The sequence below is a fragment of the Camelus ferus genome, chromosome 13 (assembly GCF_009834535.1).
Source record: "Camelus ferus isolate YT-003-E chromosome 13, BCGSAC_Cfer_1.0, whole genome shotgun sequence".
In the NCBI taxonomy this organism is placed as follows: Eukaryota; Metazoa; Chordata; class Mammalia; order Artiodactyla; family Camelidae; genus Camelus; species Camelus ferus.
In genome coordinates, this window is record NC_045708.1 from 34,703,921 (window position 1) to 34,723,359 (window position 19,439).

A 19,439-nucleotide genomic window follows, 5' to 3' on the forward strand; every position below is an offset into this window, starting at 1 on the left:
ATGATGTCAATTACACCTCAGTTCAATCTGTAAAGTTATTATGCTGTCCACTGTACAAGAAGGAAGGAAATGGGTACTTAGAGGATTTAACATGACATTCATAATGGAACTTGATCTCTGTCAGGTTTAAAGGCTGCAAAAGAATGTTCTTTATTAAGTTAATTTTCCATTTTAGACTGCTAGACCAACAGATGGTTCAGGAAAGGAAATTATTAATATAAGCTAGAAGTTGAAAGAAGTTTGAGAATAATATTTTAGTGGAAGAACAGATTAGATCAGTTTCAAATGGAAATTCTTCAAAGAACACATACATGTCTAATCACAAATGGAGGTTTATCCGTTTCTTTTTTGAATTCATAGGGTCCGAGATTTAAATGGGCCAGCCGCCGCCGCGTGTCTTCAGATAGCTCACACATTCGTCTTTTTGTGTAGGGAGATGGAGAGTGTGATTTTGAAGAAATTGTAGGCTGTTCGTAATTTTTTGCATTTATGCAGTATTTATTTCTCTCAGGTGACTTGGATTTCTTCTTTTGTGATCTTGACGTTCTGCTTTGCAGTCTGCCGTGTGATTTTTCAACTGGAGCCGTATGGTAAATAAATTTATCCTAAACATAAAAAATAAAAACTAGTTTGATCAGGAGAAGATATATTTTATATATATTATGTCCCTTGGATTATATATATATATATATATATATATAAAACTACAGGTAAAAAAAACTTTAAAAAGTAATTAAGTAATTTAAGGTACAGATAATCTATCAAAGCCAATGAGAGAGTCTCTCTTATCTGTGCAGATCTTGGGGGAAGTTAAATCCATGTTCTCCTAAATAACTCTGTCTAATAGTTAATAAAGTATACTATACCACACTCCTTAAGTATAACAAGTACTTTATAAAAGTTAAAGCCCAATATTTAATCATTTGGAAAATTAAGAAAAATTATTTTTCAGTGTACTAAAAAACTAATGGAAACATTGGCTTATCATTTATAATTATGTATAATTATTGGATATATAATTTAAGAGGATTTGTTTAGCAATATTACAAACACACATCAAATTAGTTCATTATAAAATCTTTATGGTGAAAATTATTAAAATAAGTTTCATTCATAGAACTATGATTACATTCATTTGTACAATGTTGAAAATCTGAAGAAAAACTTTATGCATATTTTCATAAAATAAATTATTTGAATTATACTAGTGATTAGGATTTTAAGATCTTTTCCAAACTAAAAGTTTACAATTCAATGACAGATAACTGTAACATCTTAATTCTATACTTCAATGAAAAGTAAAAAAGTATAAAAGACATATTGCAAACTTTAATGACTAGTACTCTATCTTCTAGTAAAACTGGCTAACAGTCTAAAATTTTTAATACAAATGTGGTATCTCTAAAATTCTTGTGTTATTAGGATAATATTATTATTTAAATAGTCTCTGCCTTATAAATGCGTTAGAAGTTGGATTAGAAGTAAATGAGACCTCTTCACACAGTACCTAGAACTATAAGATTTCCAATGTTAGAGGAAATAGGAAAATTGGAAAGCAAGACAACATATTTTCCTAATTAGAAAATAAATCTGTGAGTTTCATACAGACCAGCAGCATCAGATTATTTCATCATCTTTCTTTCCTCTATGGCTCTTATTATGCTCCTGGACCTTCTCCCACCTTGTTCAATGACTTCAACAAGGAACTCAGAATTTTTCATCCCACTTCATCCATCTCTATGACATCACAATGACTCACAGAGCAGCAATGTCAGTACATGAAAAAAACCTTTGAGGTTTAATAAAATGTCCAAGCAATCAATCTTTCCAAGACCTTAGACGTAGACTTTCAATTTCTCAGTTTAATTGCGTTTTTCAACTTCATCTTAGATTTCATCATTCTACAGATCCAAGCTAAACTCTGAAAACGCCTTGCTGACCAAACCGTTCTTTTCCTCAACCTACCTCTTTTATTTTCACTGAATCTGTTACCTGCCCTCCTCACCTCCTCAATCCTTAATCTCTTTCTCCCAGATATTCATACATTTTTAATATCTCTTACTTTCAGACCCAGATGAGCCCATAATCATCTATTTCAGCAATGCTATAAAGTTCCTTCTCAGCTGTTTGTACCAAACTCATATACAAAAACACCTCTGTTTATACCAAACCTAAAGTAACTCCGTCATTTCTTCCTTACAGTTTCTGAATTCTGAATACTAGAGGAAGTAAGAAACTGTGCTGTATCTACCACAGATACATACTTTCTAACCTAATCAATCCTTAATCCACCCTATTAATGCCCAATAAAATGTAAAATAGTGGCTGTTCTATACTATTTTATACAAAATAGCTCCCTCTATTGGCCAACAGAACAATAACACTTGACAAAAGGAGACTTGAAAAGTGCTCTTTGTCTTTTATGCCTGAAAATAGTCTTCCTGCTGCCATGTGAATGAGCTGAAATCTGTCTGCTAGATGATACGAGTCTTCTCCAGCTCAAGTCAAGCCAAATACCAGAAAGGTAGAGTCCCTCTCAGGCCAAAAAGTCATCCACTGCCAGACATGTGAGTGAAGCCTTCCTGTATCATTCAGCCCTAGCCTGGCCAGTCCAGACCAAAATAATCACCCAGCCAATACACAAAACTGTGAGAAACACTTTGTTTTAAGTTACTAAGTTAGTGTGGCTTGTTACGCAGCAAAAGCTACCTGACACAGATTAACAAACATATTAATAAAGTTAGTAGTAATATTGAACTATTTGACAATAAATTCTACTTTGCAGTAGGTAAAAAAGAATAAGCAGAAAACTAGATTTATTCCAGAAAATCCCAATAACATGCTTAATTTGTTCAGTCCATTCAATTGGTGACAAAACATTAACTGTGACAAAAATTTTGAAAATAATGTGCTGGGAGGAATAAAGGTCATTATAAATATTTATAAACCTAAATAATTTTATGAAGTTTATTTCACTCACTCCTCTCTTAAAAACCAAATTGGTTTGTCTTATTCTTACATTGTATTTGAATCTGAAAATGCAGTTTTATAGCCATTAAAATTCTAATTGTAACTAATATTCATTTGGGAAAAAAAACAGATTTATCAAATTCTCAAGTAAGATCAAATAAGCTTAAAATTCTGGCTGTTATCACTCAGAATTTTAATGATGTAAAGGTGTATACTCTGCTGTGCCTACCATACAATGCTTTCTATCTTATATTTCATCTATGTCTTCTGTATCTCCCCCAGTTATCTTAATTAAAGAAATAATAACCTTAGTAACAGCCACAAAATGCGTGATCTACATGTTATGTGCCAGGCACGTTTGCATATATTCTCTAATTTAACCCTTAAATCAGTCTTGTGAAGAACTTGAACCCAAATCTGATTGATTCTCAAGCATATTTTCTTAAACAGTGACACCAAAGGCTACACTCTTACATCTCTGTTCAGTAAAGGACTAATGACAAACATTGAAATAGCAGGTTGAAAAAAGAGACTTGCCAAAACTTTACAGAGGAAAATGCTAGTCTGGTGAAACTCCTAGTCGGGTAACAGTTCTACGTTTCGCATGGAAGCTTCCACCAAGCTGTACACTTAGAACGTGTGCACTCTGTGTGCCTGCTACATTCCTGACCAAAAGACCTTTCTACCCACCCACTAGAAGGGCATACCCTAGTGTGGAGAGGAAACTTTGTGAGTCCGGGGAAGCACTTCCGACGATTTACAAATGTGCACAGTGCACGTCCCCAAACAAGTCAGTAACACGGCTCTGCGTCTGGCAAGCACGGGCCATTAGATCTCTAACAGTGTGTTTCAGCTTGCATTTAAAAGATAAATAACTAGGTCAAACTCTGGCATATCAAATATCTCGCTAAACAAAGTAAGAATGATCCCATTGATAATTTTATAACCATAATTACCTTTCTTAGCTTGTCACAGTTATCACCCTGAGCAAATGTAATCTAAAACTGATAATGCCAAAAATTAACATCCTCCTTTTCACACCATTGGTCCAGTCCGGCCCTGTTTGGGCCCTCCAGGCTTTATATATTACTGGCTCTTCATCACAGGCTGGCCTTTGCTACCTGGTCATAATGCAGCCACATATGTATGAGGGATGCAAAGACATTATTAGATAAACTGTGGACACGGCAAGCTGATCCTGGTGGCTCAGTAAGAAGTTAGACCAGAATGGAATATTAGATCCAGATATCTCAGTTCACTAAAGGTAGTTTTTACAAACACAGAAGGTACTTAGGCTCAAGTGTCCAAGCTTCTCTTCATCTGATAGCGTTAGTATGGCCACCAAACTAGGCAATAGTCCCTTAAGGACACAGACTGACACAAGAAGCTATACTCACTAAACACCAATATCCCAGCCTGAGACCCTCTGGTCACATTTGCTAAAAAGGTATCCTTTAAACTTTTTGCAGTAATCTGTAACTTCTGTAAGATTTATAGAAGCCTCCAATCTAGTTTTCCATGGGATTTCTCAATTCCAACATCTTTCTGGCAGCCTGATTTCTTTGCATTAAAAAAAAAGAAAAAAAAAAAGCCCATGAAGTAAAAAAAAAAGAAAAAGAAAAAGAAAAAGAAAAAGCGTATTGTCTACCACATGTTAAACAAGCTTTTCACTGTCACATTTATTAACATGCAACCAAACTGCTGAATGTCTTTGATAACTGTTTTACTTAAACTCAAGACTGACCTAAAAAAAGTGAAAAGAGCGGTAGCCAAAATAAAAAAATAATGCTTGCCAAATGCCAAAAATATGAACAAATAAATTAAACCATTAAAACATTTTAAATAAATGATTTTAACCTGAGTGCGGCACTTCCTTGAACTTATCAGACATTCAGTAATCACTGAGGTTGTAGAAAATTCCAGCTTTGGAGCAATTCCCTGAGGAGTAAAGAGAGGGTGTTATTAGACATTTTACTTTTTAAAAAGATAATTATTAGGGATGAAAATATGGCACAGTAACAGGCATCTATCAAGGTTCAGCTGCTTTATTTGATAGTTTGAACTTCTTATTAAGGATAAAGACAACATAGTGATGCTAAATGTTATCAAGACAGAGTTTCATTGCTGATGATTCACTTACAAGTGTTGCTTTTATGGAAAAATTAATATTTTTTTCATTTTTCATGTATTTCCCTGTCAAATTTTTTAAAGATTTTTAAACTAGGATGTAATATTAAAGTCTTATATATATGAAAATACTTAATGGATTTCAGCTCTTTTTATTTTTACAAATTTAAGACATATTTAACCATACACTCAAGAAATAATCTTCATACTCTCCATGTGTTAAAAATCACAGTATGTAGTTCTTGAAAACAGAAGTAAGTCTCCAGCAACTCCTCCAACATTTTTTCCCATAATGTAGCTTACATTCAGATCTATGTGGCTTCTACTTCTTGCAACACTTCAATCATCAGCTTAAACACCATTTTGAGAAAAGTGGAGACAAAGAATAAAATTCAAAGGAGCAGTCACAAAGCACCTGAGAAAATATTTGGGAGCACACAAATTACATGTTCACCAAAACATTAAAACATACAGTACTGTCTGTGCCCAGGGCAGCTTCATTCTAATATAGTGGAAGTCAGACATCTATCCTCTACAGACCCAGCCTTTGACCTATTAACTTTAAAGCTGCACACATTACACACTCCAGGAAAGGGAAATCTGCCTTTCCTATGAATTAACTGGATGATTGTTTTCCTGCAAATACACTTTTATTAATGATGTCCACTATGCTTATTTGTTAGTTAACCATTGCTATGGAGCACATTACTTTGCAGTTTAAAAGCTCGGTAAATACTATCCCACAAAGTTTCTAAGGGTCAGGAATCTGGCAGAGGCTGAACTAGGTGGTTCTGTCCCGAAATCTCTCATGAGGTTGCAGTCAAGATGCCGCATGGGCTGCAGCTGTCTGAAGACCTGACTGAAGGCGGAGGATCTGTTTCCTGAGATGGTTCATTCACACAGCTCTTGGCTGGAGCCCTCAGTTCTTTTCTAGCTTTTAGCAAGAGGACTCAGCTCCTCATCACATAAACCTCTCCCTAGGACTGCTTGAGTGTCCTCAGGACATGGTAACTAGTTCTCCCAAAGCAAAGCAAAGAGGAAGATGCAATCCTTTTTATGACTTAGTCTCAGAAGTCTAACCCTGTGCTTCTGTCACATCGTTCTATTCAGTAGAGTCTGTAAGGACAGCCCACATTCTAGGACAAAGGAGTTAGGCTACCATTTTAGCAGAGGAGCATCAAATATTTTGTGGACTTGTTTTTACACCACCTCAGTTCACTCTCTAACCACAAATTACTTACATTCTTCTCACGTGTAAACTAAACTTATGCCTTACCAAAAAAAAAAAAAAAAAAAAAAAAAGAGGGTAACGGATAATGAAAAGGAAAAGTCTCATTCTTTTACAACTTCAGTTTGAAATCTAGGAAGCTGGCATCTAAATCAAATCATTATTCAACCTTCTCAAGTATGGAGTATGGTCCTTTCAGTAGGTCCTAGAATACAGTCCCTCACAATGAGACCTATGAACTAAGGCAACAAGTTTTGTGCCCCTCACACATTCAAGGTACACACGTGCAGCAGGCACAGGACAACTGCTACAGACATTCCTGTTCAAAAGGGGAGAATATGTGAGGCAAACAGGGATCACTGGTCCACACCAGTTCTGATACCAGTCAGGAAAATGTTAGCGGTTCCTCACTTAGACTTTAGTTTAGTCCTAGTCCTGCTCAGAAATAACTATCCATGGTTATTTCCATCCACACTCTGGGCTCTTGTTTCCATCCTTTGAATGATCATTTCTTGGCAATGAGAGGTAGGCAGTGTTCTGAGCTTGGGTCCTGTCAACAGAATCTGGGAGGTCCAAAAGCCTTTTCATTTTGTAAGGTTGCTCTCCGTTTCAGGCCAAGCTGGTGGTGCTTTTGCCAATATAATGCTCTTAAATTTTTTTCTGGTTCTCATGTGAATCTTATTGGAGTTCACTTCATTAGACAAAGGTCTCACTCATCTCTACAGGGGTTCTGCTCAGACTGCTGAGGGATAATGCCCTTAAGCATCTTCAAGAATCTATGTTTAATTAAATTATTCTCTGAGGCAATATCTTCGATCTTTCTGAGATTTTTAATAAAGAATTTTACAGTCACACCCATGGTTTCACCATAAGACCACTATTTCCTGAAAGCACACTGGAATGACTTTTCCTCATAAGGCATTCCTTAATTTCGGCATTATCAGCCATTGGAGAGGACTGAGAATCCTCCAAAACAGTAAGTTCCAACTCCTTTTTGTATAATTAGCAGCCTTCCCTTTTGCTTCTCTCTCTCCTCTCATATTTTGCTATAAGCAGCAAGAAGAAACCAGACAGCCCCTCTAACACTCTGTCTGAAAGTCTCCTTACAAAGACCATGCATTTCATCAGGTATTTTTCTATTACCCACATTACTATTAAACTTTACACCATTTTTCTCCTAATTTCCAATGACATTTACCTCACTTTCCTGCAAACACTCATCTGACAGTTTCTTCAAGGCTCTTCAAGCTTTCACAAACATTCCAGCAAAGCTGTTCCAGCTTCTGCCCTCTCCGGAGAGTTGCTTGAGTGTCCTCACACATGGCAGGTGGCTTCCCCCAGAGTTAGTGATACAAGAGTGAGAACAAGGAGGAAGCCACGTGCATTTAATGACCTGATGTCAACTCTGATACTGTCACTTCACTATATTCTATCTGTTGGAGTCACTAAGTAGAGTCCATACTTAAGAGGAACAGATTAGCGCTGCCTTTGGGAGAGAGGAGTGTCAAAGCATTTGTGGACATATTTTATAACTACCCCAGCCTAGACTGCAACTTCTCACTTTACCCCTCCCCATATATTGCTGTTCACATAGTAAATACTCAGTGTTTTAGCCATTATTTTTACTGATCTTTCAAAACCAGTATGTATCAGTCGGGGTTCCAGGGAAACAGAACGAATAGGATATATATAGAGAGACATCTATTTTAAGGAATTGGTACATGTGAGAGTGGCAAGTCCAAAATCCACAGAAAAAGCTGGCAGGCTGGAAACCTGAGCAAAGTTGATAGTGTAGTCTTGAATGTGAAATCTGTAAGCAAGCCAGCAGGCTGGAAACTCAGGGTTTCTATACCACATTCTTAAGGAGGAATTCCTCATTCTTTGGGAAACTTCAGTTTTTGCTCTGCAGGTCTCCAATTAATTGGATGAGGTCCACCTACATTGTCAGGGGTACTCTCTTACATGTAAAGTCAACTGATTGTAAATATTAATCACATCTACAAAATACCTTCACAGTAACATCCAGACTTGTGTTTGACCAAACAACTGGGCACAATAACCTAACCAAGTCGACACATAAATCTAACCATCACATATCTCAAATGTCAGTTTCCTCTATAAAGTCTACAATAAGATGTAATTCATCCATTCAATTCAATCAAAAGACATTTAAGTACCTATTCCATGTAAAGAACTGTGCTAAGGGTTAAAATCAAAGATAAGAACGATTTTGACTGATTGTTTTTGTGGGTTTTTTTAATTGAGGTATAGTCAGTTTACAATGTTGTGTCAATTTGACTGATTCTGTTTTTATAGAGTTAACAGTCTAGAGATATTACCATCGCCAACATCACCAGCACCTTGTCATGATCTCCACAGCCATCATCGTATCACTAACACTTACTGAGTGTTCTCTACATGCCAGGTACTACGATAACCTTTTACAAGCTTTCATTAATCCACCCAACAACACGTTAACTCCATGTTACAGGGGATTGCTCAGATTTACTTAGGTAGACTGTGACAGTGTCAGGATTTAACCTCAGATGTGATCTGAATCCTTGCCACAGAGATGGGTTCAAGAAGATAGCCCAAAAAAAGGAGTTTGAAATTTGCACTGCTTGTGGGGGTGATGGAAGTGTTAGGTATCTTGATTGTAGCAATGGTTTAATAGGTGTATATATCTATCAGAATTCATCAAATTATACATCTGAAATATGTGTAGTTTACTATCAAATTTCATCAACTTGTATATCTGAAATACATGTAGCTTACTGTACAGAAATTATACCACAATAAAGTTGTTTAAAAAAAAAGAAGAAGAAGACAGTCTAAGACTCAGATAGATTTCTTAGATGTCTTTGCAGAATCACCAGAATACTGAGGAAGGGTGCACTGTTGCCTACCCGGGCAACACATTACTTATTGGAGTGTGTTGTCCAGTCACATTTAAATACAATAACTGAGATGATTGAATTTACATCTGCTATTTTGCTGTTCAATATACATATATGTGCATGTCTTTTTATCCTTCTGTTCTTTCTAACGGTCTCTTCTGAGTATGCATAGCTTAGTGGTCAGTGAACCTTTATTGATTATCTGTGTGTGGGCTGGGGAATGCACTCAAAGACACAGCAGGTCTTTGTCTCCCTTGGCTTTCACTTTCTGTTGGACTCCCAGTGTCTGCAGTGAACATGCACAGTTTAAGTCAGTCAGAGATGGACAGAAAGCTTATCTCAGCTCTTTTACTGCTCCCTTACTTCCAGGATCCCCCTGTCAACTTTCTGGCAGGTGTGCTGCCCACTCCCTTTGGAACTGCAAACTGCAATCGACCTCGCAACGCTGTAGGGTTTCCTCATACGCTTCTAACTGAATCCACCACATTTGGCTGGCAAAGCCGCAATATTTGCCCCTATGATCGTGACACCAATTCCAACATGTGGGTTTTCCAACACCACCAAGCAAGTCTCTGCAACACCATTTGGGTGTCCTGCAATTTAACTCAGTTCTGACACTTCCTGGAGATAGTGTCAGATACCAGGTTAAGGACTCAGTCCCTTGCGATTGCTCCCATCTGACTTCAGATGCTAATCGCAAGTCTGGGCTGTTACCCACATGCTACCAATGGGTGGTTCCCACGACCCCCTCCTTGGGTTTGATTAATTTGCCAGAGCTGCTCATAAAACTCAGAAAAACTGTATTTTCTGTTTACTAGTTTATATAAAAGGATATGATAAAGGATATAGATGAACATCCAGAGAGAAGAGGTGTACAGGGCGAGATATATGGGAAGGGGGAGGAGCTTCTGTGTCATCACCAGGGGAACTGTTCTCCCAGTGCTTCCGTGTGTTCACCAATGTGGAAGCTCTGACCCCGTCCTTTGGGGTTTTACAGAGACTTCACTAAACAGCATGGTTGATTAGATCACTGGCTGTTGGTGACTGAACTCAATCTCCAGCCCCTCTCCTTTCCAGAGGTCAGGGGTCGGGTAGAAAGTCCCAACCCTCTAATCACATGGTTGGTTCCCCTGGCAACCAGCCCCATCCTTAGGCTCCCAAGGAGCTTTCCAAGAGTCGCTTCCTTAACATAACAAAAGGCATGCTCTCCTCACTTAGGAAATTACAAGGGTTTTCTGAGCTCTGTGCCAGGAACGGGGTGGGGGGGAGATCAAATGTTTCTTGTTAGAAATCACAATATCACTGCTCAAAATTGATTCTGACCTCTCTGGTAGCAAAGCTGCTGATTTTTGCACCCTGTCCCAGGCTTGGTGAAGCCACACAGGGTATGGGAGATGTCCTAGGCAAAAAGATCAACTACTTCTGTCATTTCTACACAACGTTTTAGCAGTTATTCAAGCGTAGATATGTCTTAATTTGTCTTGTCTTAATTGCCAATCAGTTTCTGAGCTCTGAAACTGCTGTTTGTGACAGTTCTGTCCGGTTTTGTACTTACTTGTGTGGAGAGAGTAATTGCCAACCTATTCACACCACCACCACCGGAAGGCTCACTTTTTCCATTGTTTTAAAAAAAAAAAAGACAAAAGGCTCAAAATGGAGTAGCTTATGCTAAGCCCCACGTCACCAGATTTAAACTAATTACAGTTGTGGCTCTCCCAGAAATGGACTCTTAAACCAGTCAGTCAGGAATAGCCTGATCAGCATCCACTAGATAACCTACCTGATAGACCCCTTCTGTCCCCTAAAGGAAAATCACCTTGCAGTAACCAGCACACTTTTTGGCCTACTATAATTTCCCGGTTCCAGCTTCCTTCTGGATATAAAAGTTTTTCATTTTGTACAGCTCCTTGGAGCTTCTTTCTATCTGCTAGGTTAATCAAATTGATTTTTGCTCAAACTCTTAAATTTTTTAATATGCCTCAATTTATCTTTTAACAATATATATAGATTTTTTTGCCTTAGTAATCCAACATCTTCTGAATATGTATAAAAGTAACCCAAATTAAATAAAGAAAAATAACCTGCTAATGGTCCATTTTCTTATGTTTATATTGCCAATTTGGTATAATATAGCATTTTAAATTACTTTAAAAAGACCATTAATTTTAAAATTGAATTTTTTTTCATTGCAGGTTTCTAGAAAGTTTCTGAAACACTCTTTGAAGACTTTTATAGTATAGAATGGGGCTAATGGACACTGAAAATTCCCAAAGGAGGTATATTTTAATAGATTTGCTAGTCAACTTTCATACTTTCAGCAAGCTGAAATTTGCTATTTCCTAGGATAGAGTATATCATAAACCTAGACCTACAGGAGCAATTACTTAATTCACCACATTGGCTCATATATCACCCCACTTTCCTTACTCAGACTACTTTAACACTTTACAAAGTTAGTAAAAAAATATTTGTCCAAGTAATTTCAACCTAGACAACTTTAACTTTTTTCTTCTTTGCAACAGCTGGGGCTTTACTCAGTCTCTCTAAGTGGAAGGCATTTTCAGAAATAAAAATATCATTAAAGCCTCCAATGAAAATTGAAGAAGTTGTAGGAAAAGATGAGAGTCAGCTATCACTTAATGCAGCTCTCACTTTTAAGTGTATGATTACATATTTCCATTACACAAACATATAATAATTAATCTATCCATATTCCAACTTACGGACAGTTCAGTAATTTTCATTTTTCATTATTATGAACAGTGCTACAAATGAACATTCCTAAGAAGGCTCTCAGTATACCAGATAGAATATATATACCTAGAAAGTCATAGGCTATGAGAATCTTTGCCTTTACTGGATAATTTTGAATTGTGCTTATTCCAATTTATGTGGCATAACAGTATATGGAAGTTTCCACTTTTTCACACTTTTGATATTTGTCAGATGTATTAAACTTTACCAATCTTATGGCTATAAAAATGAAATCACATGACTGTTTCATTTTGAATTTTCCTAAATGCTAATGGGCTTGTGCACCATTTCAAATGTTTATTGGTCATTCTTTTGAGAGAAAGGTAAAGAGAACAGAGACAAAAAGACAGGCAGGGGCAGTGGGGAGGGGAGAAAAGGGAGAGGAGGAGAGGAGAAAAATCTGAAGAATATAAGGCAAAATAATATTTGTTAATTTTGGAGGGTAGATGCATGCATTTTGGTAAATTATTTTCATTTAGATTTCAGTATGTTTAAAATAACATCATAAATTCGTAAAATAAGTATGTTTTAAACCAAATTAAATTTTGAATTAGTTCTTCACATTTCAGGTGTTGACGGCTATGTGGCCGTTTCTGACAATGATCCTGCATCACAAATTGATTCAGAAATTAGTGAGCGCTTACTCGAAGGCCAGAAATCCTCCTCATGGTAACCTGGCGGTTTGAATCATGGTGTCCAGAAATTTGATTTGGACCCGGGAACATGAAATCTCGTGTATTCTCATCATACGTAGACAGTGTTTCACCCACTACAAGAAAGATATCCTATGATCAAATTATAACAAAATATGCTATTTAGAAACAAAATCATCAAGTATAAATACATAATGCCTGATGTCTTACTGAAATACCTGCTTCAGGGTCATTTTTTTTTTCTATGAAAGGAAAATTAAAATAAAGTTATGTTAAATGAATTAACACATTTCCTTATTCAGAAGTGTAGTGTATACTACTAATCCCCCTCCTTTTGTAGAAAAGGGACATTCATGTAAATTTTGTAACTATGAGTTCCTAGGAAAAAAAAAGTCCTTTTAAACATAGCAAGCTGAAATTTTCTATTTCCTAGGATAGAGTATATCATAAACCTAGACCTTTACACATCTAAAACTTAATTACTATTTCCACAAATTCTTTCCTATCATCCATTCTTTTCTACCCGCTATTATATTAGGTTACATGTTGAAAAAAAATGTAGACATTTGCTGCAGTCCGTGGTTACCTGAATTAGGTATATATGTAATATTCAAAAATTCTAGATTACTAGCTTTCAACAAAATATAGCTCTCCATTTCTCACATAAAATAAGGATTTAAGATAGATTTCTTCTATAATCATAGAAATCAATAATTGAAATAAAACTATCCTTCAGATTTTAACTCTACCTACCCTGGGATTTGTACTGTCTATTAAAAAGGTAAGGTTTTTATCCCCTCCATTCCCAAAAATAGACAATACACAAAAACAAAGATATAAGATAAACTTCTATCAACAAAAGTTTATAGTTTTAGAAAAATCACAAAAACTTAAAAGTAAATTTTTATGAATGTCTTAAAATATGCTAAGATGATATCAGGTCATTTTCAACTTGCAATTATTAGTGTTTATTCAATTTTAGAACTATGTGTTCAAATATCATTTATGTCAATCTTTCTGTATATATTATTTTGGTCTACTGACATTTTGCACATAGTAGACCAATGCTAGAAATTCAACATTGCTCTTAATTTGGGAAAAAGGGGAAAAGATGAGATTTTTTCATTGAAATGGGTTTACATGTCAATTACCTTATCAAACTACAATACAATACCTGGTGGAACAAGCTGAATCAACTCAAACAATGCTGTATCATCTGAAAGTTTAAAGAAAAACTTCCTTAAATAAACAAATTGATAATAAACAAAAGCTAATTACTTACCATAAAAGTATCTAAAAGCCAAAGTAATTGCTGGGTAGACTACAAATATGTTCATATCTTAGTACACTGCTTATATTTTTTGGTTGCTATGTATCTTATGGATTTATTAATCTATAGTAGAAATTAATCTCTTTAGGGTTTTTTTCTGATTTTTTAAAGCCTTAATTTTTTAGAACAGTTTTATTTACATTTACAACAAAACTGAGAGGGAGGTACAGAGATTTCCCATATCCCTACCCCATATATGCATAGCCCCCCACCCCATTATCAACATCACTCTTAGGAATGGTACTTTTTTTTTTTTTTTTATCGAGGATGAACCTAAAGTGACACATCATAATTGTCCAAAGTCCAGAGTTTACCTTAGGGGTCATTCTTGGTGATGAACATTCTGTAAGTTTAGACAAAAGTATAATGACATTATCCAACAGTATAATATCATACAGAGAATTTTCACTGCCCTATTCCTCTGTTCTTTGATGATTTTATCTTTCTCCTCCCCTATAACTCCACTACCACAAACACTGATATTTTTATTGTCTCCATAGTTTTATCTTTTTCAGAATGTCACATACTTGTAATTATACAGCCTTTTCAGGTTGGCTTCTTTCACTTAGTAATATGCATTTAAGTTTCCTCCCTGTGTTTTCATGGCTTGACGGCTCATTTCTTTTTAGCGTTGAATGATATTCCATTGTATAACCACATTTTATTTATCCATTTACCTACTGAAAGACATCTCAGTTGCTTCCAAGTTTTGGCAATTATGAGTAAAGCTACTATAAACATCCATGTGCGAGTTTTTGTGTAGACATAAATTTTCAACTCTGTGTAAATACCAAGGAGCACTATTGCTGGCTCATATGGTAAGAGTATGTTTAGTTTTGGAAGAAACTGCCAAACTGTCTTCCAGAGTGGCTGTGCCATTTTGCATTCCCACCAGTAATAAATAAGATTTCCTGTTGCTCCATCCTTACCACCACTTGGTTTTGTTAGTGTTTCAGACTTTGGCAATCCTAGCTAAGTACACGTATCTCATTGTTTTAATTTGCAATTACCTAATGACATATGATGTGGAGCATCTTTTCATATACTTATTTGCCATCTGTGTATCTTCTTTGGTGAGGTGTCTGTTACAGTCTTCGGCCTATTTTTTAATTGTGTTGTTTGTTTTCTTCTTGTTGGATTTTAAGAGTTCTTCATGTATCTTGGATATATCAATTGCAAATTTTTTTCCCCAGTCTGTGGCTGGTCTTCTAATTCTCTTGATTTTGTCTTTCCCAGAGTAGTTTTTCATTTAAATGCAGTCCAGATTATCAATTATTTCTTTCACAGTTTCTTTCAAAGACAACACTATGGTGTCTTGGATGTTGTATCTAAAAAGGTATCACCATACCCAAAGTCATCTAGATTTTCTCCAATGATATCTTCTAGGAGTTTTATAGATTTGTATTTTCCAATTAAGTTTATGATCCATTGTGAGCTAATTTTTGTGAAGGAAATATGGTCTGTATCTAGATTCGTATTTTTTTGCATGTGGATGTCCAGCTGTCCTAGCACCATATGCTGAAGAAACTATCTCTGCTCCATTGTATTGCCTTTGCTCCTTTCTCAAAGATCAGTTGATTTAGTTCTATATACTTTCATCAGTCGTGTAGGTTTGTGTATACACCACCACAGCCAAGATACAGAATAGCTCCATCACCACATGATCTCTTATGTTGCCCTTTTGTAACCACATCTACCTCCCTCCCCAACCCATCCCTAACCTCTGATAACCACTAATCTGTTTGCCATTTCTATAATTATATCATGCAGATATCTTTAGAAATAGTCTAAGTGGTCCCATTAAAAGACAGATTGGATTTAAAAAAACTTCCTCCAAATACCACTCATGAGACACACGTGTAAAATATAAGAATATAGAAAAATAGAAAAAAAATATAGACAAATATAGAATATGTAACAACTGAAAGAAAGCTGACTTGGGTATACCATAAAAGAGAAAGTAATCATTTATAACAAAACAACAGAATAATGAAAGGTTTGATTCACCAGTTGATAAATGCCTGGCAAGACTGGTCAAGAGAAAAGATGAAGACACAAATTATTAATGTCAGGAATGAAAGGGGAGAGACAGATATTTTTAAATCCTAAGACTTTATGAGTAATTTCATGCTACAAATGTATTGAATGTTATCTGAATCACATTTCAAACAAAAAATAGGACAATTGGGGAAATGTGAACTGAGTGGATATTTGATGATATTAAAAAATTGTTAATTTTTAAGTGTTCTTTTATTGTACATATCCGTATCAAGAAATAAAAGGATATATATCTGAGATTTACTTCAAAACAATCTGATATAAGAAAAAAATCAAATTCTTACCAAAAAAAATTTAAAATTCACACAGAGAAAAAACTGAATAGCTCTGTGTATGTGTATATATACGTATATATGCGTGGATGCACATAAAAACATATACAATCTGTTATTTAAAACCTTAGAACAAAGAAAACACTAAGGCAGATGACTTCTCTAGTGAATTTTTTCAAACTTTTAAGGAAGAAAATAATGCTGACTATGTACACTCTTTTGAGGACCAGTAAAAAAAAGAACACTTCTCAACCTACTTCATGAGCCCAGCAAAACCCTGTTACCAAAACCTGACAAGAACCTTACAAGAAAGGAAAATGACAGGCAATCTATTTCATAAACATAAATGCAAAAATACTACACGAAATATATTATATAGTCAAATTCATCAATATATAAATGCGATTTAGTATTCAAAACTAAAGCAACATAATTTACCACCTGAACAGAATAAAGAAGAAAAAGAGTTTCATAAAAGTTAATAATCATTCATGATTTCTTTAAAATCTTAGCAAACTAGAAATAGAAAAGAACTTCCTCAATCTGATAAAAGCTATCTACCAAAAACCTAAAGCAAACATCATACCAAGTGATGAAATGTTGACGCTTTCAGTCTGAGATCAGAAATGAGGCATTCACCTCATTCACTGCTGCCACTACTACCATTCACTTCAACATTTTACTGGAAATCTAATCCAGTGAAGGAAAGCAATAAAAAGAAATAAAAGGTATGACAGTAACAAAAGAGGAACTACATTCTCATCATTTGCAGACAATGTGATTGTGTACCTAAACAGTCCAAAGGAATCTAAAGACATTTTTTAAATTAATGCATACAGTGAGGTTGCTGGAAATAAGGTCAATATGCTGAATAACATATTGTTAATATATGAGCAACAGTTATAAGTGACATAATCTTGTTTAAAAGTGTGAAATACAGAGGGAGAGTATAGCTCAAGTGGAAGAGTGCTTGCTTAGTATTCATGAGGTCCTGGGTTCAATAGCCAGTGCCTCCTCTAAAAATAAATTAACCTAAGTATCTCCCTTCCCCACCTAAAATATAAAATAAATACAACGTAAAATTAGAAAATTATTTTTTATAAGTGTGAAATAGCTAGAAAAATAATAATTAAAAATATTTAAGACTGCTACATAGAAGAGAAAAATTAAGAGAGGAATATACTTGCTTGAGACATCAACCAATCATAATGTATGACCTTATCTTTATCCCAGTTCAAACAAAAGACTTATTTTTTTAAATTATAAGACAGTTGAGGAAATGTGAATTGAATATATACTTAATAGTAAGAAACTATTCATTTTGCGGGCATGATATGGTATTGTTCCTTTATTTTAGATATTGATACCTAATAGATAAAAGCATATGACGTCAGAGATTTTCTTCAAAATAATCTGGAAAAGGATGATGAAGTAGGGAGATATAGTTAAAAAAAATTAGCCATGAATTGATAATTATTGAACTGAGTGATGAGTATGAGGGCAGGGGGTCATTATTCTCTTTTAGTGTCCACTTTTATATATTTATGAAATTTTCTCTTAAAAAGCTTCCTGTTTTTGATTAGAGAAATTGTGTGTGTGCTCTAACAGCATCACTGTGGGAGCGCCCACTACACTGTTAAAGTTCTCTTCTGCTCCCCCAAAGAAACAAATAAATAAATAAAACGTTTTAAGAAATTAAAACCAAAAACGTTTCATAAAGAAATGTAAAAGGCTAAAAATAAAGCCAAGGAAAGAAACAGCAATTTTACAATTGAAACAAAAAAACCCCACCCTAGTCAGAATCATTTTGGAAGGGGCCAAACACTCAAGCAGAACATAGTCAATAAAATGTCCATCAAAATATTATTAGTATTGCCAAGTATTATTTCTGTGAACAATTTATAGTGAAAAAAGAAAAATAAAGACAGCTGTCAACAAACTGTATTTTCAAATATAATTATTTTTCATTCCAATAAGTTTGCTAAAGGTATCAATGGTCTCAGAAGTATCAATAATCTCAGGAGGAGTATAAAGTTTAAAAACAAAGGGTTTAAATAGAAAATAAATTTAAAATTTGTATCCATACACTATATACCTTCTGAATCTATCACTGACACAATGACTCACTGCCACACAAAGTGAAGTCAGGAAATAAATAATATAGGTCAAATTGTTATTGAAACCCCTCAGGTGTAAAGAAATGACCTGAAAAGTAACTGCTTGGGTTTGTTTAGTTTATATTTTAATAATAAGAACATAGATGAACTTCTAAAGAGAAAAACTATTTCCTAATTTCTATAAACTATGTTCTATTCCTTCATATTTAAAAAATAAATATTTTGGCAAAAATACTTCAGAAAGAAAGACCTTAAATTACTAAAGGATAAATTTTAGAGAACTAATGTTCCTGGAAACCAAATAGTAAGTTCATGTAAATAAATTACATCTACTGGAACACATAGTATAATTAATCCCATTTTATAGTTGCCCATAACCTTGTAACAAATACTGACAATTTCCTTCCTTCCTTCGTAAAAATTCCCATTTTCACATGTACTTCTAGTGTGAGTTACAAAGTAAATGCACTACAATACTCCAGAATTCTTAGTCACATAGAGCAAATCAAAAGCTACCATATGCACCTTGAGAGAGAGAGTCAGAATGCCTTTAACCTTCTGCACCAGCAAGAGTAACTGCTATAACAGTTTCCCCTGAAAGCCTACTTACTCGCCCTAACTACAAAGGTAAATTGGTTGGAATGCATTTGCCATCATGGATTTAAAATGTGAATCCTGAGTCCTACAAGCTCTCCTAAGGATTGAGGCAGGGAATCTCTCATTCACAGACTCTGAGGGACTTATTCTCAGCCTTCAAATCTTCACCTGAAAGCATTTGAAATACCCCAGACAGTAGGTAACCGCTAACTCCCAGAAGGTGAAAAGCAGCGGCTCTAATGAAACTGCTCTTTTAACCTACAGGTGAGAGAAAACAGGAAGGGACACCTAGTGATCCACGACAATATAAACACAGGTCACATCTTCGCTTTATCCAAATGTCAAAGGGAATGAAGCCAGAGCAGCTATTATTATATTATAAATTCTCAAATACAAAATAAATTTCTTAAAGGATTATAACACTACAAACAGGGTA

At 35.1% G+C, this 19,439-nt stretch overlaps 1 protein-coding gene across 6 annotated transcripts in view; it reads right to left on the reverse strand.

Annotated features, from left to right (window-relative positions):
- Nucleotides 1–19,439, reverse strand: part of SPATA6 (spermatogenesis associated 6) — a 101,539-nt gene that overhangs the window by 60,534 nt on the left and 21,566 nt on the right. For 3 of the 6 annotated variants that reach the window (XM_032494234.1, XM_006178391.3, XM_006178390.3), the window contains exons 4-7: nucleotides 13,804–13,845; nucleotides 12,621–12,745; nucleotides 4,828–4,908; nucleotides 312–605 (exon numbers count right to left, since the gene is read on the reverse strand). In XM_032494234.1, coding sequence (XP_032350125.1) covers nucleotides 312–605; nucleotides 4,828–4,908; nucleotides 12,621–12,745; nucleotides 13,804–13,845 — 542 coding nt within the window. Of the gene's footprint in view, nucleotides 1–311; nucleotides 606–4,827; nucleotides 4,909–12,620; nucleotides 12,746–13,780; nucleotides 13,846–14,273; nucleotides 14,303–19,439 lie in introns of those variants that run through there. The other 3 variants (XM_032494235.1, XM_032494236.1, XM_032494233.1) reach the window with 3 other exon arrangements.